General features: G+C 41.5%; 1 protein-coding gene across 1 annotated transcript; it reads right to left on the reverse strand.

The window, feature by feature from the left end:
* Positions 1–3,863: 3,863 nt before the first annotated feature.
* On the reverse strand, positions 3,864–25,798 carry LOC101876506 (lutropin-choriogonadotropic hormone receptor). Its single transcript, XM_005151842.2, has 11 exons — positions 25,650–25,798; positions 19,462–19,533; positions 17,344–17,418; positions 15,683–15,757; positions 15,065–15,139; positions 14,881–14,958; positions 12,602–12,670; positions 11,769–11,843; positions 10,450–10,635; positions 7,780–7,860; positions 3,864–5,209 (listed from the first exon to the last, which is right to left on the reverse strand). Exons 1-11 carry the CDS (start codon positions 25,796–25,798, stop codon positions 3,964–3,966), a joined length of 2,181 nt encoding a protein of 726 aa, XP_005151899.2. The 3' UTR covers positions 3,864–3,963.
* Positions 25,799–27,052: the final 1,254 nt, after the last annotated feature.

Here is a 27,052-nt window from a genome sequence, read left to right on the forward strand (position 1 = left end):
ACTATATGATGGATGATTTTAGATTTCAGCACTCTCACAGGCTCCAAGGTGTTCATGCTTCATAAATGTGTACATTATGAACTGTGGGACCACCTTCAACTTTGGGCAGCTAGTGATGCTTCAGAAGAGACTTGAAGCAGAGGTAGTGCAGCACAGGAATCCATGGGACATGAACGGACATACAGCTTTCACCAAGTACCACACAGTCTTTGAATGTTGCTCCTGGAAACAGAATTTTGTCTTGTTAGTCACTATAAATTGAAGTGGCTGAAGGGTACCTAATTTTGGGCTAGTTTTGAAGACAGCTTTTTCCTCTTTGTGGCATCTTTCTACTTTGTGGTGTTAAGACTGCCCCCATGTGACGGTAAGGGTGCTCTGAGCATCCTCATAACTGCTCATGCTCTTTCTTCCTGTTCCTTTTCAGACCTTGTTCCGCTGTGAATGGATGCTGAGATATATTGGAGTTAAATAGAGTAGAAATTCTCCCCCATCTCTTAGACTTCACCAATTCATACTTATTTACATACCTTCTACCTGTTAGCCTCTTCTGCCTTTTTATTCCGTTCTTGAAACACTTTCTATACTTGAGAGTTTTTCAAGTTAATTTTTACAACAACTTGCTGCAATCCTTGTGCAGTTGAGTATGATATTGACTGTGTAGACTGCACATCTAGGACTGGAAGTATTTCTAACACTGATCTCTTAATTCCCAAACTTCTTGTTTTACAGATTGGGCATTAGTTATATTTTCATCCTCTTTTGCTTTTTCACAACTCGTGTAATATCAGAAATCAAAATCCGAAAGGGTGGTTTGCCATCTTTCCTTCTGGAGCTTTGCTAACAATATGCATAGCTGGCTGTTGCTCCTGGCTAAAGCTGACCTGCATCAAAAGATGTTGTTGAAGACAGCTTAGCTATACCAGCAAGCATCTTCTGGGTTTTCATTTAGTTGTGTTTTCTAATGCAACACCCTCTTGATATGAAGGACCCTTAATGTGGGCTCTATCCAGTGCATTCCTGAGCTATCCAAGGTAGAAGCTGTAGGGATTAGATTGGAGTTTTGCTCTTGTTATCTCAGCCCTTCCCCTATTTGAGGAAATGGCTCCTGAATTCATAGCACTGTACATCTGGCTCCTTCCAAACTACACTGCATGTATTCCTTGGGAGTGCTTGCAGTGGTTTTCTTGGTGGAGAAATATGGACTTTCTATTTGGCCTTCTACGGTAGGACTGGTTTTTGTCTTCCATCTAAGCGCACAAAATTTGCCCTGTATTTTGCTTCCAGTCATCTTGAATGGACATTGGCAAAGGCTTAGAGCTTTGAATAGACACAACAAAATATACTGAAAGTCAGGAATTTAATATTGGAGAAAGAGATTTCTTATTAAAATGTAAGCTCAGTTAACTAACTACTGTAGCCTGTGAATTGAGGAGTAATCAGATCAGAGTGCTTTTGATCTGAAAAGTTACATATTAATGTTTTGATAGCCACTGATAGTTTAACAAACACATTGCTGTGGATGTGATGGGAAGAGGTATAATACAAGTTGTGGTCATCAAAGATCCTTCAGTAAATGGCTGCATGAAACTTTACGCTAGAAAGAAGGTAAGTTTACAAAAGGAAATCAGATAGAATAACAAGTGTAACTTTAATGAGAGGCTTTTGACTGAATCTAAGTAATCACTAAAGTGTTGCTTTAACTTACTTGCTTGTTTTTTGTGTGTAGAAAAATTTGAAGTATATAAATTTGTGTGTTTTGTGGTGTTTTTTATTTTCTGTTTTTTTGGGTTTTTTTTTTTAACTAGCAATTATTTTCTAAGTGGTAAATTTCATTCAACTTTCAGAATATACAAAAAAATGCAAAAAGAAAGAGAAGTATGAAAGAAAATCTCATACTTCTTTGCTGTTACCTAAGCAGCATTGTAAAACAAGTACTCTCAGTTGTTGCTATTTCAGACTCATTTCTCTTGCATGTAGTTGCCTCCTAATGTTCTGTAGCAGGTGGACAGGAAGGGTGGGCTGGCGAACTCTTGTCCTGTTGAAAAATAAGGTAAGTAAACCTTATTTGCCCATTTAATTGCCCATTATCAAGATATGTCCTAAATTGTGTGCAGGATTCTTCCAGATGCTGTCTGCATAAACTAGTCTTGAAAATCGGTTTTGAGATAGGTGACAGAGAAGCCTTAGGCCAGGTAGACTTTTCACCAGTGTCTTTAGTTTCTATTATAGTTAAATATCCTATGCTAGTCCTATTTGCTTATCTGTTAAGCTAAGAGCTGATGCACACGAAGGGGTACATCCTATGGAATTTTTATTGATGGCTAGAGTTTTAAGTGTCCTCTGATCTTGATCTTGCTTTGTTCCCCACGTGTGTGAACTGCTGGTGAGTACAGCTGTGCTTACACAGAGCTTGTATACTGATTGGAAGCAAATATAATTTGCAGTGCAGTGTTTTGGCATCAAGAGGTGTGCTTTGGAATGCAGATTTTTATTCTATTGCTGTCACAGACTTGAAAGGACTCAGTTCAAAAGGAGAATGGAAAAGGTTTAAAGTCATTGCAAAAATACCATTTTCTTCTGTGTCAGAGTCTGTGCTTTTGGTTTGGAGCTGTTTGGCTGCAGTCTGCAGCTGGTCACTCAGCACATATTGTTTGGTCCATACAATGCAGGTGAGAGCTTACACATCTGAATCTCCAGCTTCAGTACAGTGTGGTGATGGCTCATAGCAAGTGATCTGCATGAAGGTGACAGCTTATTTGCTGCAGACAGAGTAAATGTGCTGCAGTAACAAAGGAATGCTCAGAATTCTCACTTAAATTAGGAATGCAGGCACAAATCTGGATCTCCTTAGCATCAGGAAATGCATGGTGAAAGAAAAGGTAGATTTTTTTTTTTTTAAAGGGAAAACAAAGTCACTAAAAAGTAACTACTCTGTTTCATCAGCTGGGAATTGAGTTGAGTACTGAGGAGTCCCTGGTGCATCCCACATGCCACTGGCACTGGTGATGCTGGAGGGTGGGCAGATGAAAATAATTGAGACTGTCCCTGGAGAGTAAACAAGGCAGCATGTACTTGCCTGTGCAGGAAGCAGCTATCCTGCTGCTGAGAGAAACCTTTGACAGCCTACATGGTTTGTCTGTGTGCACGTATGATACATGAAATACAGCCCTATGTGAATCTTTTGTGATTTCCAGATCATACATGACTGTGTATGGGTTAATTTATTGAAGTAAAGTACCTACCAGCTCAGACTGGAATCTAACGTAAACAACAAAATTGCTAGTAACAAAGGTTCAGCAGATCAACTTTTCTGCTTGCTGACATCTTTGCAACTACAGCTTCATAGAATCATAAGAATCATAGAATGGTTTGCATTGGAAGCAGCCTTAAAGATCTTCTAGTTACAAATCCCCTGCCACAGGCAGGGACACCTTCCACTAGAGCAGGTTGCTCAAGGACCCATCCAGCCTGTCTTTGAACATTTTTCTTTAGCTGGATGTAGGTGGCTGTGTAATTGGAAGATTCTGCTGATGAAATGAAAGGAGGCATCTAGTTTAGTGCCCTTTCTTTCACCCAACAATGCTGGCACAGCTGACAGCAATGGAAAAAGAAGGTTTGAAAGATAGCAGTCAGGCTTTAAATACTCCAGAGAAGCAGAGCTGGAGAAAAAAGCTAGACTGCAATCACTGCAGTACCTGTTAACTTCAAGAGCACCTTGACTCCTCCTGGGCTCCACTGGTTCCCCCAAAGAAGAGTTTTCCCTGATAGTTACCTTCCACACCTACCATTGCAAAAGAAGGAGAGGGAAAATATTCCTGTGAACATCAGAACAGTTGCATTGCATAAGAATTCTAGATAATAATTTTTATTTATTGTCAAGTGTTCAAGCTATTACAAAATAATGTCTAGTCAGTAGAATAATTATAACTGGCCTTGCAGAGTGCTGCATCTACTGGCTCTGGGTTAAGTTTTGTTGTAAGACATCTTCTCCCCTGCTGCAGGATATGGCTTCTCTAACGCCGACAAGAGCAGCAGTGCTTGTGAGACTTTGCTGGGGGCTGTAGCTGAGCTGCCATTCTTGCAGTTGGAGGTATAAGCAGAGAAATAATTCATCCTGTAAAGCTCTGCTCTGCTCTTGCAACAACCAAGCTTGCTCATCAGTAGAAAGAAATCCCTTCGAAATGCTTTGGTGAAAATTGCGTAGAGAAATGGGTTTGCACAGGAGTTGACGGGGTAAAATAGAACCAGCAGGATCTTGGAGTTTGTCACTGTGATGAGAGGTACCTTAAAGGCAGCAGATATGGCAAAAAAGGAGATGGGGGCCATACAGGTAAAATCTGTGAAGATCAATATTGCCATTCTCTTAGCCACCTTGGTATCTTTATTGGCAGCTACCAGCTCTGGATTCTGAACAGCTGTGTAAATCTTAATGTAGCAAGCACAAATGACAATGAAGGCAACAACGTTTAGCACTAAGATCAGCAGTATATAAGCCTGGGAAAGACCCGTTTCAATATCCATGGGTAAACAAATGCTGACCTTCATGTAACTGCTGATCCCTAAGAGGGGCAGCACTGCTATTAAAATGGAGAATATCCAGCCACCAAGCATGATGGGCACAGCGTGTCTCAGCCTTAGTTTTCGGTCCAGCTGCATGGCATAGGTGATGGTGTGCCACCTCTCTACAGTGATCACAGTCAGTGTGTACACCGAGAGCTCGCTTGCAAACACGGTGAAAAAGCCGGCAGCGCTGCAGCCGCTGCCCGTTTGCCAGTCTATGGCATGGTTGTAGTACTGACCGCTGGTCTGGGCATCAACAGAGGCAATGAGCAGCAGATATAGCCCCATGCAAAAATCTGCAAAGGAGAGGTTGCACATGAGGAAGCGAGGAACAGTGAGCTTGTAATGGCTGGTGATGAGAACGAGGAGTACAGTGAAATTGCCAGCAATGGCAAGGATGTTTATGAACCAGATCAGGACTCGGAGAAAGCTGTATCCCAGGATGTCTTCACAGGGATTAAATGCATCTGGTTCTGGAGTGCACGTGAGTATTTTAGGCTGACAAAAGTCATACTCGAAGTCAAAGCCGGTCATTTCGCCATCATTGAAAATGGCTGAGTAACTGTAAGAAGTTTCTTCATCTGTTGCAAATGGGTACATGCCTTTTTCTGCTGACCACAGCGATGTGTTGTAAGAGCCATCTCTATAGCTATCGAAAAAACAAACCCCCACAAATGGAAGTGAGCTGTTTGTTACATGTTGCTTCCACTCCTTTGTAAAATACAACAGATAACTTGTTTTAAATCAGTTACTACTTGTGTTTCTACAGGGTGTTTACATATAATGAAGCCTTGTAAGGAGGCCTATTTATGGTTAGCAGCCTTGGAGAGCAGCAAAGGTCACAGTCACATCCACAGGAGTGCTTTCTTATACAACTTATTTCTTTGTAAGTACTTTACCTTGATTGCATTGTAAGTGAGCCATTGTTCTCATGCTGCCAGTAGGCTGCAGTTCAAACTACAGTGCTGCTTGCATTGATGGATTATAGGTTTCATGTGTATAGGTTTATCAGACAGTTATAGAAACCAAACTAAAGTAACCTAAGGATTTTAACAGCACATCATTACCCTCCCTTAGTAAATGCACTTACTAAACAAAGTTCTGAGAATACTTATGACTTGAGAAGTGTTGAGGTATTTTATGTTCACAATATTATAAAGTGAGGAGTAGAAGTGCACAGTTAACTAGATGGCTAGGAATATATTAAATTCAGACTGGACCTTATGCCTAACTATAAATGTTTTAGGTATTTAAAGTAGACCTTTCTAATCTCCAGGTCGCCAATAGTGTGAGGATAAGCCTACCAAAGAAGAAACATTTCAAAAGCAAACGCTGTCTCTTCTGATTCCCTGCCAGCACAGGTACCTGTTTCACAACTACCCAATTATCCTGACAGAGTGGTGGGCAGACAATCTGCAGTGTGAAACCTGGAAAGTATCTCTACTGAGGATGACTCTTCAGAAAACTGGTAGCTTTGGGATAACTTAAATATATGCTTAAACTTCCACATCCACTGAAGCATGTACTTTAAACTATTTTTCTGGAGCAGGGTCTTAACTGGCAAATGAAGCTGAGCTACTTTTCAGCTATTCCAGTTGGGCAAATAACTTTCCAATCTTCTTATCCTACCTCCTCTCTCCTTACATGAAAAACTGCCCAAAGTCGTGCTTTTACTTGCCTGGCTTACATTCCCTGCTTGTGCAGTTTATTTGTTTCTATTTATGACTATAAAATAATTTTGATTTGTGGGAGGCCATGTAAACATGCTGCCGTGTGCAAGCTGGTTGGTTTGGTTTGGTTTTGTCTAATGAGAGCTTGGGACTTTCAGCTGATTTCTGCTGTGGTTTTCCAGACTTTGCAACTTGCAGCCAGTTCTGCTCGTGAAACACGACCTTACTTCCATCTGCTTAATCTAATGTCTGTGCAGTGAATTGCTGGGGTTGGGACTTAGCAAAGCAAAATCTTCAGGAGCCGATAGACTGGGCAGACTATTTACTGCACAGTGGGAATGAAATAAATGCTAATCTGAAGCAGAGGGATTTCTCTGGCATTGGCAGTGCTGATTTGCGTGATCGCATTCCTCACTGAGGTGTCACTTCACTCACCTTTGTAATATGGTCTATTGCTCTGTGTTTACCTTCTTGCCTCACCTTGCTTCTCCCCAAAGCCACCCATGATAGAGGCAATATATTCTTGGTCCTGTTGACTTCCTAGACTTTGCCTTTTTGTAGTCCTGAAGTGCTTCACTTTTGTGGTTAGGAGGGGAGTGGACAGGACTGATTGAGAGGCATGCAGAGGAGATGCAGGCATGCAGCAAATGAGAAGCAGTGACAGGAGAATCAAGGCAGTTGTTGCTTTACAACAGGTTGAATAAAACTAAATGGCAAGCGTAGAAGTTCTTGTTTGCGGGAGACCAGCAAACAAGATAATGTCCAAGGAAGTCACTACCCCAGTGATTGATCACACTTCAGCTCTATTTAGCTGTTGGAATTTTGTGACTGTAACCTTGTTTTTTCTAGACTTTACAATGCTCCAACCCCATTTCACGGCTGCTGAGAAATCCCAAGGTCTTCCATTTAGCTGCAGAGGGATAAATAGTAGCAAATCCTTAAATTTCACCATTACATACTGGTTTAGAGCCTGTGTCAACCAGCATGGCCAACGCAACAGTTTTGATGTTAGCCTTTCTCACTGTCCCACTGAACCCTGTCAAACGGAACTGGGATGATATGGAAAGATGCGTTTAGAAGCAGTAAAAAACTGCATGGGGTTATCACACTTCTAACTCAGGGACTCTATTTCTGCCAAGGGAAACTACTGATATACGGAATTGTAATTATTCTTTTATAGGCAAAAAAATATGAACAGTAGCAGCTCTTCTTTGAATCATGCAAACAACGGCAATTATCTCAGGGCATGAAAAGTCTCCATGTAGGCTGTTAACTTCCTTAAATATTTAATCACTGTTTTGAAAGTCTTTCAAGAATTCAGAAGAGAAGCTAGAATAAGTAAAGCTTATGACTTCTTTTTTTCCCCTTCCCTTTTGAACATCAAAATCACAAATCTTGGTTTAATGGTAGTAAAATTACCACTGTGCAACTTACAAGGGTGACTGAACTGGCAGCAAAAGACCTGCTGTTCTAGGAAAAACACACAAACAAGAGGAGGGGGAAGTCTGTATTTGCTTCTTCTAGCATCTGCATGCAGAGAGGTACTTACAACATTTCATTAGTTGGTTTCCTCATGGTGCTTTCACACTCTTTGGAGAACTTGTCAAAAATGGAAAGCAAGGAGTTTTGTCTGAAAGAAGAATGAAAAAGTTGAGCTGCAGCCTGGATTTTGGCCAAATTCTCACCTTCTCTGCAAATGATCTTCACAGATACGTAAGGTAAGCTGGAGTTGGCTACACAGCAGTGTGAATGTTCATTTAGACCTCTGAAAGTAGGGAGAAGAAGGCTTCAAATACTGTGACAGTAAGCAGTACCTCATGGGGAACTTCAGGATGGTCTTTCAGCTTGGTTATTGTTTATGATCCAGTTTTTTATAGCAAAATAACTTGAACTGAAATGAAAAGCTATGGTTTGCCTTATGAAATACTGCATTGAAGTGGGCTGGATTCTCCACCATGAATGATAGCAGTTATGCCAGCTTTTAGAGAAGTGCATATTAACAAATGCTGGGAAGCTGGCCTGATTCTCTATTTTTAACAACTGTTTGAGATCTGGAGGTAGACTTCACATGGTAGAAGTAAAGCAATTTGAAAAGTACAAGTTGAAAGATGATCTGTTTGGTAAAATCTCTGGTTTTGAGGTGTTGGAAGCATGGGCCAGGTACTCTACCAGTGTGAATGGAAATGGCTTTGAGCTTATTGCTGCAATAGTAGAAAGAACCAGCAAAACCACTAAGTTGTTTTTGTGTATTCGTAAGAAAATCAGACACCTGAAAGCTTATAGAAAGTTGTACGTAAAATGAGAGAAATAAGATACCAACCCCTATGTGATGCTTATCAATAATAAGATGGCAACAGAAGCTGGGTTTTCTTTCTTGTATTTTCTTTTAAGTTGTGCTGTATATACCTGCTGCCTTCATTCAGGCCAGTGGAAGAAAGGGACTGAATGCTGAACTTCTACTGACGTGCCTCAGGGAATGAGCACACCACAACTGTACCCCAGGAATCTCAAGAATATTTGGTACGAGGATTTTATTTCCCTAATGTCTGTGATGCTGTCTTAAGTGAACCTGCTTGCCCAGTAAGATGTATGTAAGACTATGTCGCCACATCTCACTAAGTGGAGAGTGAAGTCTGTAGGTGTTAAGGAGTAGGACATGGGGCAGAAACAGTAAAAACTGGGTGAGATGACTATGTAGAGTACAGGGTAGAGAAGGGGGTAGAAGGAGACAGAAACAGGCTGTAGGCATGTGAACATGAGAATTCATAACCACACAAAGTCTCTTCCCTAAGTAAGCTGGGAAGGTCCTGGGAGGCCTGTCTCTGTGGTCTTCTGCTGTTATTGATAGGTGACAAGAAAAGCAGCCAGAGTTCTGCTTCTCATTCTTTTGTAGTAGCTGGCCATATGGAACATAACAGCCCATTGCTTATACAGGTATATCTAATAGCTAAGGATGTGCAGATAGCTGATCCATCAGCGCTGCTCCGAACCCTGCCAATGCCCCATTAGGAGCACAATCCAGTTTCGTGATTTGCAGGGTTTTTTTTCCACCAGTTTACTAAGGAAATAGTTACTAAATATAAGTAATAGTGACTTACTAAAGCACCCCTGCTTTCATAGATTATGATCACATTGCAAAGTCAAGCACTTGAAAATTAATATAATATCAGAAACCTGGTTATCTTCATCTGAATAATTAATTTTTTCCCTCCTCACAGTTGCCTCTGCATTTAATATACTCAGAGACTTCATCTGGGACTGAATCGGAATTTGGAAGCAATGGGAAAACCTTGACTGTAGAATCTATTCTTGCAGAAGCAGGAACCATTTAGTAAAATGAGATAGGCAGAGAAAGCATACCATCACCCCTAATTCTACCTGAAAGAATTGGATTCTACTCCTGCCTTTGCAGCATAGACCTGATGCAATGACATGCAAGTCACACAGATCAGCCTTCTCACAAATGACTGCTCAGTATGTCTTTTCTGTACCCTTCATTTGAGACAGATGAGAATTGAGACATCCTCATAGCTTAAACTAATTTGGAGCTGCTTTGGCTGCCGAAAGCCTACTGAGGGTTGATTTTTTTGAAACAAAAATGCTGGAAAACCAGCTCCAGTTGTCTCACTGACTGCCTGAATTGGCAGATGCAAAGCTCTCTGCACCACAGTTTCCAACTGTGGGAAGAACAATACTGTCTATTATCCGAAATGACTGGAACTTCACCGAGTAACCTCTTTCTGTAGGCATATGTCAGGTCCTAATTTCAAGGGGTAGCTGAAAGCTGCCTTTTTTACTAGATCATCATATTGCCTGCATTAAATAAGCTACGTAGCTGAAGGCTACTGCGGGATTTGTTTTTTTTAGGGCAACATGCTGTTGATGGAGATCTATCTTCCATGCACCGGTAGGCTTTTTAATTGGAATAGAAGCTTTAAGCAAACTTAAAGTAATATTTCTGCTGGCAGATCCTGGCCACAGGATGGGATCCATTTCAGTTCTAAAATAAGTATTTTTTTTATATATAAGTATATTTAAGGATCATTTTCCTGCCTTTAGCAGAGATCTGTTTTTTCATATGAGGCCTTGCTATGTACCACGTACAAGCTTCCTTGTAACTGGAATAAGGATAATCAAACCTTGTGAGCTGAATAAAGAAAAAGTGCCATTTTTGAGCTACTGAAATACTGCAATACAATAATGAGCTACTTGAACTTACTTTTCTCTCCTTAGATTTCGAAAAGCACAGCAGTGGCTGGGGTATGTTAGAACAGCTTCCACAAGGCTGCTGAATTTATCCAGTGATGGCAGTCTCTTTAATGAGTATGATGATGTTGCATTTAGGACTTGAATGGCCTCAAGCCCATAGCTAGGCAGGGACTCCAGGGCTGTTGAAGAAATATCCCTGTGAAATAGAAAGTATTCTCTTTTCATATATATAAAAGAAACCACCAAAGCATGACAGTAGGTAGCAGCAACTTAGTTTTTCACAAAGGTCTAAGTCTGCAAAGCTACTTCAGCACCTGATACCCTGCTCAGAAACATGGCCTGTGAAGCTACAGGAGCCCTAGTGAGGCAAGGTGCTCATTTTTTCCTGGGGAAATCAAAACCCACTGCTCCAAGGGCTGTGCCCTGATCTCTCTCAAAGCCACCATGCAGAGTGAAGGATGTCTGTTTAGGTCAGAGAAAGGAAGAGGTGAATGTGATTCTCCAGCCAGCTAACAGGTAAGACACCCTCTTAGCTCTCTACTTGGCTCCAAAGGGTTGTTCTAGATGTTTTACTTAACTATTTAAGTAAAACATATAAAAGAATCTGTCATTCTTGCCAGGATCAACTTAAGCAGCTTGGCTTAGGGTAACTTCAGAGGGCTGTTTGTGTGAGGAAAGGCTATCAACACGACTAAGGATTTTCAGTGTCAGGGGAAAAAAGGCTACAACTGTGAAAGTGATGTTAGTAGTACGATGTACTTTAAAGCACCAGTAAAAGGAACAAAACAGCACATGTGCCACAGAGAGCTACATACATAACCACCCATTGTGTTTTATCACAAGGTGTTACAGTCAGTGCACCCCTCCAGTAATTGATTGATAAATCATGAGGAGGATAATGTGTTTAATTCAGCACAGGCTTATAGCATGCATTCAGCATTCACTTTTATAACCAAATTCTGAAATAATAGATTGTAAAAACATACTTATCCTACCAAAAGATAAGTTGTTTTTCAGTGTCAAAATAAGGCATAGGAATAAGATCAGGAGAAGCTGACACAAATAAAGCAAAGGCTGAAATATCTAAGAGGTGGAGGTCAATGCCAGTGCTAGAATTGGCTTGTCTGCATTTGTCATGGTGCAAACAGCCTTCCCCCTGTAATTTCATGCATCTCATTGACATGTTTCCATTTTACAACTAGAGTGTAAGAGATCAAGTCTCCTTCCAGACTCAAAGCCCATGTTTGCAGAGATGACAAAGCCCACGTGGCACAGCACCCTTCCCATAGGACACTTATAAGCACAGACAGTGGAGCAATGGATACTTACAGGACATCTGGCCCTGTGGCCCCTCTCAGGGCATTGTTGTGTATCCGCCTGAGATTCTTATTGTCCCTCAGGATTCTGTGGAATCAAACACGAACTCTTTACATCTTTATTTTGATGGGACTTTGAGCAACCTGGTCTAGTGGAAGGTGTCCCTGCCTGTGGCAGGGGGTTGGAACTGGATGATCTCCAAGGTCCCTTCCAACCCAAACCGTTCGATGATTCATTTTTTCTCTCTCAGTCTTTTCTCTTACCACAGCAGTTGTTGCAATATCTAGCCTGGGAGTGCTTGTTTTCTCATGTGACCTTTCCCTCTGCTGATACCATCAGACCTTTATCATCTGTCCTTAATTCTGGTAATTTCTGATTTCTTCTGACTTAGATCAAGAACAACCAGGCTGGTTCCTTTGTGGCAGTAGCAGTGTCCAAAAATGCAGCAGTTTTGCCCAGATGAAGAGGCTAGTCCTAGAGCATGTGAGGTTGATTTAGAAATGATTGTTGTTTCCAGATATGAAATGTAGGTGCCTCAGTTTGGGCTGCAGTTTCAAGCTTGCTACCATTGCTGCTAAGTTTAGAAATCTATGAAATTTTATTAAAAATAATGGGCATTTCTCACAAAACCTGCAGTGTTCTCTAAGGGATGGTGTTTCAGGAAAAGCACTAAGTACTGCAGGATTAACAACTGAGTTGCACTGAAACCTCAGTTTTCTAATGGATATCAGGAAATGCAATCACTTAGGCTGAAGGAAGAGTCTTTACTATATTAGTATTAGTATACTATATATACTATTATTTAAAGTTTAAAAAGAAATACTGAGGAGGGGAAGCATACTCACAATTGATTCAGCTTTGTCCCATTGAAGGCGTGGCTGTGGATATCTTCAAATCCATTTTTATACAATTTGCTGGGGATTAAAAAACCATATAAGGGAAAAAGACTGGGAAAATATGAGGTTATGTTATGTATTACAGGTTTAAAACCTTAATGCTGCATTCATTTTAATGATTAGAGGGTCTGCTTATAAAGAACAAGGGTAACTATTGCATGACTTAAGTTAACTCTAAAGTTAAGAAGGTGGAGCTTAAATACCCTAAGCACCTTTCTGTTTAGCTGTAGAAGTGAACTGCTCATGAGCAGATTCTCCCTCTCTGAAGGGCTCACCTAGGGCTGAGGTCCTGAAACAAGACATTAGTCTAGGAAAGCGCACAGACGCCAGCCTGGAGGCAGAAGACCTGGATTTTATGGTGTCAGCCAGTGTAAATGAAAGACTGCAAGGGCTAGAGAAGTGTCAGATGGAAAGCAGCTCTAAAGCCTGGATGGTGCTACTGCGCTACTGTAGATCCCATGTAGAGAAATCTTCCAGCAGCCCCAGACAGCTTTGCAGAGAAGCAGAAGTGAGTTGTGTGTCATCTAGTGGCCAGTGAGCTATCAGCTCCTCCAGAGTACTTCTGCCAGGCTTGATTTTGCTGTGGGAAACCTCCTGTCACCTGTACTGCCTTAGGTTCTCTTGATTGCCCACCCTGGGGCCAGATACACAAAGGCTGGGCTCTGCTGCACCTAAGTCCAGCTCTTTTCCTTTATTAGGATATCTAACCTATGGGTCTGATTTCACTGAGAGAAATCCATTTGTGATATGGACCTGCTCAAGTGTGTTCAGAGGAGGCCATGAAGATGCTCAGAGTGCTGGAGCACCTCTGCTATGGAGACAGGCTGAGGGAGCTAGACTTATTCAGCCTGGAGAGGAGAAACACATGAAACATGAACTGTAGGAAAAAATAAATCAGCTATTTGTAGAAACAGCTATTACTCTATATCTTCATAGATGACTTGTGTTTCACCAGACTATGCTGTAATGACAGGAATTACTTCAGTTAATTACAGTTAAGCACATGGGGTGGAGTTAAGATGTAGCTGTACAGTTAGGAATCTGTTGGTAAGATAATCCCTTTCTTCTAATGGTGAGCTCCTTATCACAGAAGGATGGGAAAAACTCATCATTGGCTGTTTCCTGACTTAGACTCCCTCTCACTTAATACACTTTAAGGTTACAGTAAAAATTCTAAGCACCTTTCTCCATCTCTTTTATGTTTATTTTCTTGCACCATCAACAGAATCATAATTTTGCTGAATTTTGTTCGTAGAACTTGTTGGTAGGAAAAGAAGTTCATAAGAGGAAATGATGCTCTAATCTAAGCTTAACATTGTATAGTAGTAGTCTTCAGTCACATTTATGCTCAGTCCCTTTAATGGTTTCACAAGGTATTGGTCAATACATAAATTCTGTGTCAGAATTGCTGTCATACCTGCACATTAGCCTGATGAAGGGCCTAATTTGGCCAGCTGCAGTTCTTGCTGCTTCTATTGCCTCAGGAGACCTCAATTTTGGGCACATCCTGCAGAGAGGCTTAGTCTGTGATTTCCCTCCCTCCCCTCTCTCAGTACTTCTTTGTGGAAGTTTTTGTGGGAACAAGGATGCTGTGAAATCCACGTGGTTCTTGCAGTGCTGACTGATGACACTTTGGCTTTCTGCTGCTTTTTGCATTGCTCGGGGGGAGCATCTCACCTAGCATCAAACCATCTCACAGGTGGCTGTACCAATGAATCCGCAGTTTGCTAAAAGGAAAGTCTTGGGTGTGGAGACTTATGGGACTTTGTACCCATTTCTTCTCTCCTCTCCTTTGGAGGGACTCTGTGCAGCTGAAGCTTAGCACTGTTAGGTCAGCACTTTCAGCCTGATTGGTCCCTGATGAAATCACTATTTCAAGAAACCATATCCCTGTGGGGAGAAGAGGGATTTTGACATCCAGCTTGTGGTGTTCATGTCCTGTTGGCGGTAGATTTAAAAACAACAGTGCATGGAAGATGGGGATTTGGATTCTTCCTCCTATTTCCTTTCCTGAGTGAAGTTAGCTTCTGGATAAAACCCACCTCTTCAGCTTGAAGAACACCCCTCCGTTTCCTAAGAATTTCAAGTTTAATTCACAATACAAACACATATTGCATGGGACTTAATTTCCAGATTTTTATGTAGCCAACTTCAAGCTTTATAAAGCTTTCCTCAAGCAGAAGTGTTTTTGCTGCAGAAGGAACTGGAGCTAGGATTATTTTACTTACAGTGTCAGTGATTCATTGTTCATCCCCTGGAAAGCATTCTGCGGGATAGTTGTCATACGCAAGTTATCACAGAGCTCCCTTTGGGAAGAAAAATAAATCAAAAAACAAAGGTATTTTTGTCAGTGATCCAGGAGGAAGAAGATGGCAAAGACTGACAGCTGTGTTAGGTTGGTTCTCTACTTACAAAATAAAGTAAGCTTCTAATGAGAAGATCTGTGTCAGGTCTGGAAATTGTCTTATTCCAGTGTTACAGATGCTCCTAGAGAAAGGCATAATTCCTATTTACAGGAGGAAATATTACCACAGTGGATGCCACAAAAAGCCAACTCAGGAGTTTAGCATGCATTAAACAATGCATTAAAAGGTCAGTGACAAATATAATAACTTTTAAGTAAGCTCCAATTGTGTTTGTAAGGCCTGTAAATATTAAGTTTCATAGCATCCTCAAGCAGTGTTCTGGAGAAGCAGTGTCTGTTCTGTCTACATTAAGGACAACGAGGAGATTTTAGTTACACCTTTTGCATAGAACCTTGTCAATCTGAAAGCTTTATTCTAGAAATAAGCACTTAGCAGAACTAATTTTCAGGCTTTACTACTTTTCTGTCCATTACTGTCCTGGGTTACGTTATTTTGTTGCCTATTGACAGACCTCACTATTGGTTAACTGCACAGTAAATTATGTATGTATTCCTGGTGTATTGTAATGTATGAAAGCCTTTTTTGCCTTATACACCTTTATTGGTCTATTCCTATAGAGGGAGGAAAACCAGAAAAGAAACAGAACTCTTTCTTTCTTCCTTACAAGTATTTTAGCCTTGGAAGGTTTCGGAACGCTCCGTCCTCAATGTGCAACAGATTTTTCATGTTCAGGATTAATCTGTAATGAAGGGAAAATACGTCAGGATTATAATTGTTATACATTTCAGACGGTCCTGAATTTTTTCCTTTGTCAGAAAACAGCCAACTGCAGAATATGGGAGAATGTTCTCTTGCCATGAACCAACCTTCTACAAATACACCATGAGTGCATTTTGAAGCACTACTGGTAATAAAAATGGCCTGCAGTTGTTAGTTAGCTGGCAAATGATAACAGCTGCATCATCCCTTGTTTCAGTTATATGACTGATGCCCTGCCTAGCCAGGAAAGGCAGTTCCTGAGAGGGTTTAACCTCTCAGAGTACCATGGACTCCCTTAGAGCAGCAGCTAATAACACTAGATGCTTACTTAGATCTGCAGAAACTGAGAGAATGAAGATAAGTGTGTGAGAAGTAGTGTTTCCTACTGGTCACTCAAAAAGTGGGCAAGTCTTGATCAAGTAACACTTTTTGCAGCTGCACTCTTTTATACTGTTTGTATAAAAGCACAGTAGCTGTAGCCCAGCTTCCTCCCTGTGCATAATTTACAAAATTCAAAGGTTTTAGCATGTGAAATTGCAATAAGAGTTGAAATTCAGGAATGCCATTGAACCCACTTACCTTGATCATCCATTAGAAGTGGCCTAGAGTGCAGCTTGGCACATCAGGCCCTTGCAACGTGAGGCAGGTGTGGAGCATTTGGAGTCCAAAAGAGTTTACTTTCTAGCTGCTACTTTCTAGCCAGTAGCTCTTGTTTACCTTTTTGGTCTTGGAGGAAAGGTAAAGAACAAGCTATCCATAAAATGCAGGTGAATGCATGGGGTCAAATCTTTTATTCCTTCCCTAAACCCACTATTGATTCTAGTGGAAGTTAGACCCAGTCAGAGCTGGATAAATCTGTATCTATTTCTTATGTGAGTAACTGACTTTAATGGATTTCACATGTAAGGAAAAAAAAGAGATGGAATTTTTCTCACTCAGTTACACCATTTTTAAGGCACTCACTGATCACACTATGTGAAAAAGGCAGTAATGAGTTACTGAACCAGATTTACAGTTTCCAATTTCACTAAATATTTCAGAACATTCTCCTAGTCATTGCCTTTAACTCACTCAGATGCCTGTGCTATGTGGGTCAAGTTTAAAATCAGTACATGTTCTGTTTGAGTAGTATTTTAGCGCTCGAAAGAAGAGCTATGCATACTAAGCAGCTGTACTTAAATACTATAGGGCTTTGAGAGCTGCATCTTCATAAAGGAAGATTTTTCTCATCAGTTGTCATCTGGAATTATTTCCCTGCTTAGAAAGCTTGACAGTGCCAGCAGAATTAGATAGAGCTCCGCTTCTGCCATTGAGCTCACTGCAAGCAATAGTACTCTCTACACATGGATGTCTTTGCATGATTTAGCTCTCCAAGGCTAGACCTTACACAGTGCTCACTATTTCATATGGTACTTTGGAGAGAAATGTTTCTCATCGTAGATCTAATCCAAAGGCAAGCTAAGTAATGGAGGAAGATTTGGTCCAAGAATAGTTCTCTGCAGACTGCTTATTCCTTGATGATCCTAAATCATGACATGGATGCCTTTTTTTTTAACTGATGCTTACATTTCAGACAAAGTGGGAAGGCTGTCAAATGCGCTCGCTTCTATTCTCTCCAGGGAGTCACTCTGAGAGATTTCACTGTAATGAAAAAGGCAGACACAAAGCAATATGTTACCAGAAAAAATACCAGAAATCAGCTTTCCACTTTGTATTTCCTCCTTTTATGCAGAGTTGTTCAACCTCCCCACCAATTCTGTTTGGCAGCAGTGTCCATGCCTCACCCCAGACTACTTGAGAGGGATTGAGAGAGACCAGCCTGTTGCTGTCTTGGTAAAATGGAATGCCAACACTTTGGAGTAAGTTGCTCTGTAACAGCAAATTTCTATCTTCTCAGTAAACTGTTGTTTTTGATATTACACTAGTTACTCATAAAAGATAGATGTAGGGCAGGTGGCCTGCTGGGCACCTCATCCTTAGAGACTCAGGGGCTGGTGATGTCAGTGCCTGCTGGCAAAACTTGAAGAGTCTTTCAGGTCTGGGATCTGAAACATGATCCTTCCATGAGATCCCTCCTATCTGCCACTGGTTTTCCATTTACATATGTTGGAATGACTGATGGTAGTGAGAATAATTTATCATTTGATTTGCAGAGGGTGATCTGTTGCCAAATAGATGATTTAGAGATTAAACTAAAAAGATTTTAAAATATGCATTCTTCAAAGTAACACTAAATGTCAATATAATTATGAAGTGTTCTATAGATTTGCTTCAGACAGATACATCGATTTCTATGCTGTTAATTCGGAGAGATCTATTAAAAGGACACAAAGTGATCAATTAAATTTTCTTTATCAAAGGGAAAATGTCAGTGAACAAAATATTCTCTGAAGAACAGGATACACTTACAGCTTAGGCAAGTTTAGCCTCAAGTCATTCAGGTAGGAAAAACTTCATTGGTTTAAGTTAGTCTCCTATCTGAAAATGGTTAAGTTCCCATTAATCATTCAGATGCAAGTGAATGTAAGAATACGTTACGCTTGGGTTTTACAATCATACTTTGTTGCAGTGGAATACATGCAGCAGAGTTCAGCTTGTTTTCTACTTTCTAGAGCTACAGTAACACATGAATTTTTAATTTGACCAAAATTATTTAACCAATGAGCACTAAAAGCTGAACTAGTCCAGCTGAGTCTATTCAGGCATTTGAATTACTCTCATCCTTAGAAGGGTACCCAAAGAAGGCACCCCAAAAAAGTGTTCTACTTTCTTTTTTTTGTTTACTTGAAAGTAAATTATGTAACATTTATTACATATTTTAATATCTGATACACTATGTGCTTTTCATAGGTGAAGAGAAGTTATGAAAAGTGCTCTTTGAAAAGAAAGTGGCATCCTTGGTGCTCCTGCTTAGGTTCTGCACTGCCCTAGTGTGTCACCAGCTTTGTCCTTTAGACACCACACAGATCAAGTAAAAAAATAATACATAATGGAGACTCCAGCCTGCCATCTTTCAGCTAGAATAACGACAGAAATAGTGTTCTATTTCAGTAGTGGCGAGAGTGGTCAGGTGAGCTTTGTGATCTGGGTCCTTGGTATAAAATAGGTACAAAGCTAAGGGAAGGGAAGCATCACAGACACAGTGTGCAAAGTTACTGCATATGTAAACCAAAAGATCCAAGAAACGGGTTCAGTCCTGCTGATCCCCCTGCCAAGCTTATCTCTTGGTGCAAAATACCAAAGAAATAATCTCATTTGTGTATTATGTATAATAATGAATGCCATAATAATTATGAATATAATGAATACCATAGCTGTTATTGCAGTGGTAATGATGTATGATAAAAATCTATCTGCTCTGCCAATCAAAAGCACCTATCATCAGCTGTTAAGCTGTACCCAGTTCTCTCTGACATGATTAATGTTTCATTATGTGATCTGTTAAATGTCTGATAAAAATCACACCTTTTCAAAGAATCTTTTAAATACTGCTTGTAAGAAAAGAAATGCTGTATTTATCCTTTCCCAGTGGGTTTTTGGGTTTGGTTTTTTTTTCACCTATAGTATGTTTTAGCAGCACATTTTCACATTACTGTAAAAAAAATGTTGTTTGGGATAGAGGTTTATGGTAGAACTTCTAGTGAGAAATTAAGGAAAAGCATGTGGGAAATGTCATCAACTTACATGATGAAGGCATCTCTAAGTCCTTCAAATGCATGTGATGGGATTACTTTTACAGGGAGATGAGTAAATGATCTGAAAAAGAAGAGAGGGGGGGAAAGGATTGTAAGGCATGGGATTTCCTTGTTTAGCCATTTTACCATTATGGTAGGGAGAAAACCAATAATTCTTTAAGGTCCCTTCCAATCCAAACCATTCTATGATAATGCCACTTCATTTTGCCTACAGTTCTCTGTGCTACTGGGGCCTGATCTGTTTACCATTGATCTCAGCTAAATGGAATTCAAAGGATATTGGGGCAGTTCCTCAACAGCATAAATTTGAGACTAATCACAATCAAATCAATAATAATCATAGTGTAGTAAGTATATTAATAGCCTGATGGAAGTGAGCAGCTGCATTCACAACGGAAGCTATAAGCTTATTTAAAGTTAGTTCCTCAGAAAAAGTGACTGCCATGTGAAGATTTCTTTATAAAACAGTATCTTTGCATTTGCTGGACCGTGCTTTCATCCCAGCAGCATCCCTGTAATGTTGTACCATGGCACCCTGCATCCACTGTTGGTGGTCTGGCTGTGTACAAGTGTAGGAGAAATCCAAATCAGTCCTGATATGTTGGGGTTTTATCATTCTGTTTTAAAATGAGTTGCATCAGTCTGGTTAGCTGATTAAAAGCAAGCATATATTGTCCTTAATTTTTAGTTACTCAGACTGAGAAGTTAATAGTGATGTGGGAGACAGATCTGCATTTTACCATTCTACTGCATGTCTGAAACACAGTACTTCTACCAGCCAATATATCTACCCATGGCCATACTCTCCCTGATAATGGCCAGAGGAAAATATTTACCATATTTCAAGACATTATCTCTGTGCAGACAGATAATTGCTCTATTTTGCTTTATAATTGTCAGAGACATTTGATTTCCATCCTTAAAACCACCCCTCAAGGTTTTTGACTGAAATGTTTACATGCTATTCATATAACATGTTTTTTTCTCCCCTTTGTTGTCATAATCTTTTATGTGAAGACAATTAAGTTTATCAACTTTTTAAAATATATGTATTTTATATACATGGCTCATGCCCACACAATATAGTGGCAGGCTGCAAAACACATGTATGTCTTAGAGTTACAAATCTAGATGTGCTAAGGGACCTGGCAGTCAATTCCTAGCTGTGTTCTAAACAGTCAGTATGATTTAGGGCAAATCATTTAGTTTCCTTGCACCTTGATTTTTATGTCAGCAAACTGGGAATAACAACCCTTCCCTACATAATAGGAATGCTGTAAGGATACGTGTGTTTTTCATGCCACTGTGTCTAGATGGACACTGGCATGTTTTGTTGTGTGTGAGGTTTGGTTAAATCAGAAATGAAACTAAATGCCTGAAAAAAATGTATTTGTCCTTGAAAGGACAGACAGGTAGAGATAACCTGTAATAGCCATCCAGAGGGACCTTGACACGCTTGTGTGGTGGGCTGATGCCAACCTCATGAAGTTTAACCAAGCCAAGTGCAAGGTCCTGCACCTGGTTCGGAGCAATCCCAGGCACAGCTACAGGTTGGGCAGAGAAGAGATTCAGAGCAGGCCTGCGGAGAAGGACTTGAGAGTGTTGGTCAATGAAAAAATGAACATGAGCCAGCAGTGTGTGCTCACAGCCCAGAAAGCAACCATATCCTGGGCTGCATCAAAAGGAGCGTGACCAGCAGGTCGAAAGAGGTGATCCTGCCCCTCTACTCTGTTTCCTGAGACCTCACTTGGAGCATTGTGTGCAGTTCTGGTGCCCTCAACATATAAAGGACATGGAACTGTTAGAACAAGTCCAGAGGAGGCCACGAGGATGATCAGGGGACTGGAGCATCTCCCATATGAAGGCAGGCTGAGAAAGTTGGGGCTGTTCAGCCTGGAGAAGGCTGCATGGAGACTTCATAGCAGCCTTCCAGTATCTGAAGGGGGCCCACAGGGAAGCTGGTGAGGGAGTCTTCATTGGGACTGTAGTGATAGGACAAGGGGTAATGGGTTGAAACTTAAAAAGTAGAGGTTTAGATTAGATCTAAGGAAGAAATTCTTTACTGTTAGGGTGGTGAGGCACTGGAATAGGTTGCCCAGGGAGGCTGTGAATGCTCCATCCCTGGCAGTGTTCAAGGCCAGGTTGGATGAAGCCTTGGGTGATATGGTTTAGTGTGAGGTGTCCCTGCCCATGGTAGTGGGGTTGGAACTAGATGATGTTAAGGTCCTTTCCAACCCTAATTATTCTATGATTCTATAATTCTATGTTCTGAGCCAAAAGGAAAAGAACTTCAAGAAGTAAAAAGTAGAAGCTGAGCAATAACCTCACAAACAATGCTCCATAACCCTGGCCACAGGAACTTCCCACATCTGTACCATCACCTGGGGCTCCTTGGAAAATAAAATATGCTTGTTGTGAAATTGTCTGCCAAAAAGTATTATAGTTTACATAAGAAAAAGAAATGTAACTGAAAGTGCAAAAATTAAAACCAGGTCTTACTTTTTAATTATATCAAAATATTAACCCCAGAGCCTCCTACCTCCCTGTGATGTGCCTGTGAGCAGCGTGGTAGCTGTAATATCCCCATAGTGTGTGGCTTGGAGGAACCCACTCCCTGCTTGCAGAAAGCCTTTGGCAATGGTGCTCCATTCCATTCCTTCCATTAGACCAGGTCTCTCCAAGCCCCATCCAGCCTGGCCTTGAACACTGCCAGGGATGGGGCAGCCACAGCTTCTCTGGGCACCCTGTGCCAGTGCCTCAACACCCTCACAGGGAGGAGTTTCTTCCTAATGTCTAATCTAAATCTCAATCTCTCATCATTCAGTTTAAAGCCTTATCCACCAGTGCTGTCATGCTGCTGTAGAAGGCTGTTATATTTTAGTTTCTTTATTTTATAGGATTACTCATTCTTCTAATGCCCCAGAAGTGAATCCATAAGGTAGGCTCCTGCTGGGAGTGGCAAACTTTTATTCTTGGACTTAACTCAGAAGGGTTGGGAATGTTGATAGAAATTAACACTGAAACCCTGTCATCTATCTAGGATTTTTATCAGCTTCTGGGGGCAATGCAAATTGTTGCACTTTACATTGATTTTTTAAAGCCCTGTATATTGGGCATTATCTACCTGAAATGTAAAATATGATTCTGGATATATTACACATGCAGCTAGAGAGTACTTTCCCCTAGATGATGTTGGGTGATTCATTATCTCCTATCAAAGACAACTTGGCTGTGAAATGGAATTCCTCTGTCAACTCCAAAGAGCCAAATGTGCACCCGATGAAGATATGGTAGAACTGTCTACTTCTTCAGGCTCTTGCCACAAAGATTTGGATTTGGTATCTAGTGATTTGGTGCCTAACAATGTGCCACTCACCGCAAAAGCCCTACATACAGGGGCACACACTCAGGCACAGCAAAGCGAACCTCCCTGTAAAACAAGGTTTTGTAAGGGGCAGAAGGGTATTAGGTATCCAATGCCCATTACTGTACAGCTGGAGTTGGATGCCTGTCCATTTAGACTTTGCTAAAAAAAATCCACCCCAAAGTACATACAAGACTTCAAAAGAAGGAAAATTGTGTTTTGTTTCAAAATATAATGGTGTGTGAAAGAGCATTTTTCTGCTAAGACTAGAAGATGCATAGCTGCTTGAGCCAAAATGGTATAAAAGGTGTCTGGATAATGGAGTTTCTATGGGGTTTGTGTAATGTTTAAATTAAAAACAGGAGCCTGTGAAAAAATATGGTCCATTCAGGACTGTATAAAACCCATCATTCTGCAACCTGTTGGAACTCTAATGATTTTGGAAACTCTTCCAGCAATAATGTGACATGGCAAGAATAACTTGGGTGAAGAGAAATGGTTGACATTTACCTACAGGGTATACAGTTGGGATATAAAAAATTATCAGAAGTACATTTGGAAGCATGGCTCATTACAGTATCAGGGCTTGAATTACTCAGGTATAGCTGGACTTACATGTTGGTGTTTATTTTCTTGAATGACCATAGTAGTAAGGACTTTAGCAAGCACTATTCTGCAGTTCCCCTGGTGCCCACAGGTATGGATATGGCTATGCAGGAGCAAAAGTAACTTTCTCTTGCTTTGCCTCTCATACACAGAGCTGGGCAGTGGGAGAAGAGAGCTAAAAATACTGGTAAAGTATGGAAGGAGAGGGAATCAGTACTAACAAAGCTGGAAAAGTAAGAGAGTGGGAAAATGAAGGAGCTGGATGTGTCTGCAAAGTCAGACTGAAAGAGGGATTTTCTTGACATCTAAGTGTAAATATTTTCTCTGTAGGAGTATTGAGCAGAATCTTGGTTGAACTGTTTTCTGATTGTAAAGTTGATTTCTGCAGCCGGCCTAATGTCTAGACTTTGTGCACAGTCATAAAGATTAAATATTATGTTAAAGCTTGAAGGGAAAAATTCTTCTCTTACTTTTACCCATAATCTAACCCTATTGATCTGAATGAAGTGTAACTGGCAGCAGCCGTAAGCCCATTATCTGTCTTAACCTGACCACTGAGGATGGGATGTCACTTATTCTTGTGGTGATAGAAAAGGAAAAATAAAAGAGTAGACCAAAAAAGGAAAGAAAAAAGTCAGTTTTTGACAGCCTCTCTGGGCAGTGATATGCATCATCCTAATAAAGATGCTAAATCACTGCAAAAACTAAGCTCCCATTTGTTTCTGGTGCTGCAGGGATCCTTGGTGTGACTGATGCACTGTCTGCTCTGCCCATGGTACAAACACCAGGGAAGAAACGTGCTTGTTGCAATAACTGTGGAGAGTCTCTCCAGCATCCATGGGCTCTGCTTTCTCTGTCACTAAGGTAAGGCAGGAAAATGTGGAATTACCCATCCCTGGCAGTGTTCAAGGCCAGGCTGGACAGGGCTTGGGGCAATCTAGTCTAACGGAAGGTGTCTCTGCCCATAGCAGGGGGTTGGAGCTAGATGAGTTTTAAGGTACCTTCCAACCCAAACCATTCTATAGTTCTATGAAATGAGGAAGAAACCGATTCAGGACAGAGAGTTTTCTAAGAACTGAGTTTGGAGGAATGATTCACATGGCTCTAGAGTAATACAACTTAGTATTTTTTTTTTCTCCTATCAATTCTCAAGCCCAGGAGAAAGGGAAGAGGAGATCAGGGTTAGTATCATCTCTAGGGAATGTCAAAGCATGTTAAATTTACAACCAAATCAAATGAAACTTGGAAAACACAGGCTTTGTTACCAAAAGGGGCATAAGTCATGCTCCTGTCATTCTCAAGTCATACACAGATAACTGAGGAAACAATAACTATGGTATCTGTAGGTCGCCAAATTTGTATTTTGATGCCATGATTGTTTAGATCAGTGCTGTAATTGAACCCATGAACAACTCAACAACACTTAAATACCTACCTATATCAAGTAGTTGGTCTGATGTACTAGATCCTGAGCTTGGAGTGTGGTGTGGGAGTGGGATAAGGGAATGCCTGTGATTCCCTGTTGTTATAATTTAACCCTAATTCCCAGAGGTGAATTAGGCAGCAAGATATGATGGATCACCCTACAGAAATCCAGACAGCCCGTCAAAACTTACAGCAGCTTTTTCACTACTAGAGAGGGAAAAATGCCTAGCCACTCACTTGTCAATGAGCTGGAACTCGAAAAGAGGCAACAAGCCCTGCTCAGAGGATTCTGATGCTTCAATATCGAGGCATTAAATGGCACAAGCTTTTGGAGAAGAACTTGCAAGAAGTCTGATGGATTTGTGAAAGAAAAAGCAAGGAACACCCAGAAATGGCAGAAGCTTTAAGACTAGATATCAACCTTTCAATCGGGTTTGTTTAAAGTTGACCATGCCACTACAAGGTGCTGGTTTTAGAGTAGGAAACCCTGTGCCTCCTGCCTCCGCCGGAGAAGACTGAAAGTTCTGACAACTTCCCTCTGCCACCGGGACTGGTGCCACGCGGTTCTGAGAGCATCATCGAGAAAACGTCCCGAAAGACGCGCATCTACTTGCCGGGCAGAAAACTCCGCGCCTGGGCTTTCAACTCCCCGGCAGCATTCCGACGGCAAGAAAACCCCAGTCCCAAGCGCCTCACCACTTCTCGCCTCCGCGGGGGTCAGTGATGCTCAAACCCCGTCCCGCTGCCCGTCCGTCCCAGTCCCCATTCCCAGCGGTACTTACGCACGGGCCGGCGCGGGGGGCGCCCCGTGCCTGGGCGGTGGGCAGCGCAGGGCGCGCTGTGTGCAGGCGCAGCGGGGCGGGCAGCGGCCGCCAGCCCCGGCGGGCAGCAGCGGCTGCAGCAGCAGGAGCGGCAGCAGCGCAAGGACCATGGCCGGGGCGCATCCACCCTCGGCTCTGCCGCCGGCGCCCCCAGCTCCTCCTGCCCCCGCCCCGGGGGCGGGTTCGCCGCCCTCCGCAGCATCCCGGTCCCCACCCTCCCCACGGGCTTCCCGAGGAGAGTCCTTCCTCAGTGCTGGGGAAGTTGGGTGCAAAGTCCAGAGGAGGCCATGGAGATGCTGCAAGGGCTGGAGCACCTCTGCTATTGACACAGACTGAGAGAGCTGGGCTTGTTCAGCCAGGAGAAGGCTCAGGGAGACCTTAGAACAGTCTTCCAATACCTAAAGGGGCCGAACAGAAAGCTGGAGAAGGACTTTTACAAGGGCCTGTAGTGACAGGACACAGGGGAATGGCTTTAAATTGACAGGGGAGATTTAGATTGGGCATTTTATAATTCAGTGATTCTATGATTCATTTTATGATTCCAAGTGATGCTCTCCATTCCCAGAGGGGTTCTATGGCCAGTATTACTGATGAAAAGACCATGCTCAGCTCAGCATCAAACTGTGTTGTGTGAAAGCTGAGCTGGTGGAGGTGTGGGGCATGGAAACTCCCATTTGTCTGGTGTTATTGAGAGGTTGTGTCTGGGGGAAAATACATTGGTTTTGCCTTAATGGAGTAAAATGCTCATTGTGCAGATATGACAGCCTTGTTAGTGTATGGGAATGGTTGGGATACAAATGGCCCTGTCAAACACTCTATGCACAGCTTCTGTATCACTAATGAAGGATTAAAATTTGCCTGCAGAGTCATCAAAGAGAGGCATTTCAGGGTGCATGTCTCATTACTTTATGATCAATTATACCCTTTGTGTGCAAGTACTAATCAAGTTTTCAGGACTACTTATCTTCCCAAAGGTCCATTCATTTTGTAAGAGACTGTTTTGCACCTAACTATCACTATTGCTGCTGCTGTTATTTATTACTACAACAGTAGCTTCTAGAAGATGCAGTTAGAAATCAGTTATGCTGTTTATGACGAGTGATGGAACAAACCACCAAAAAAGATGATTGCTTCCCAAGGTAGATTTTGCAAGCTAAGCAGAAGGGTATGGACACATCATCAAAAACTACCTCTGCCTTCAAGTGTACCTAGGAAAAAATCCAAAGAGTGAAGCAGGGAATGACTCAGTACAATGTGGGGTTTGCCTGAAATGATTTTTCCAGTTGTTGCTTTAAAATCATGGAATCAAATAGTAAAGCCTTTTACAGGATTTGGTGGTTAGGACTAAAGTGTGAGATGTGTGG

This window comes from Melopsittacus undulatus, chromosome 3, assembly GCF_012275295.1.
Source record: "Melopsittacus undulatus isolate bMelUnd1 chromosome 3, bMelUnd1.mat.Z, whole genome shotgun sequence".
Taxonomy (NCBI): domain Eukaryota; kingdom Metazoa; phylum Chordata; class Aves; order Psittaciformes; family Psittaculidae; genus Melopsittacus; species Melopsittacus undulatus.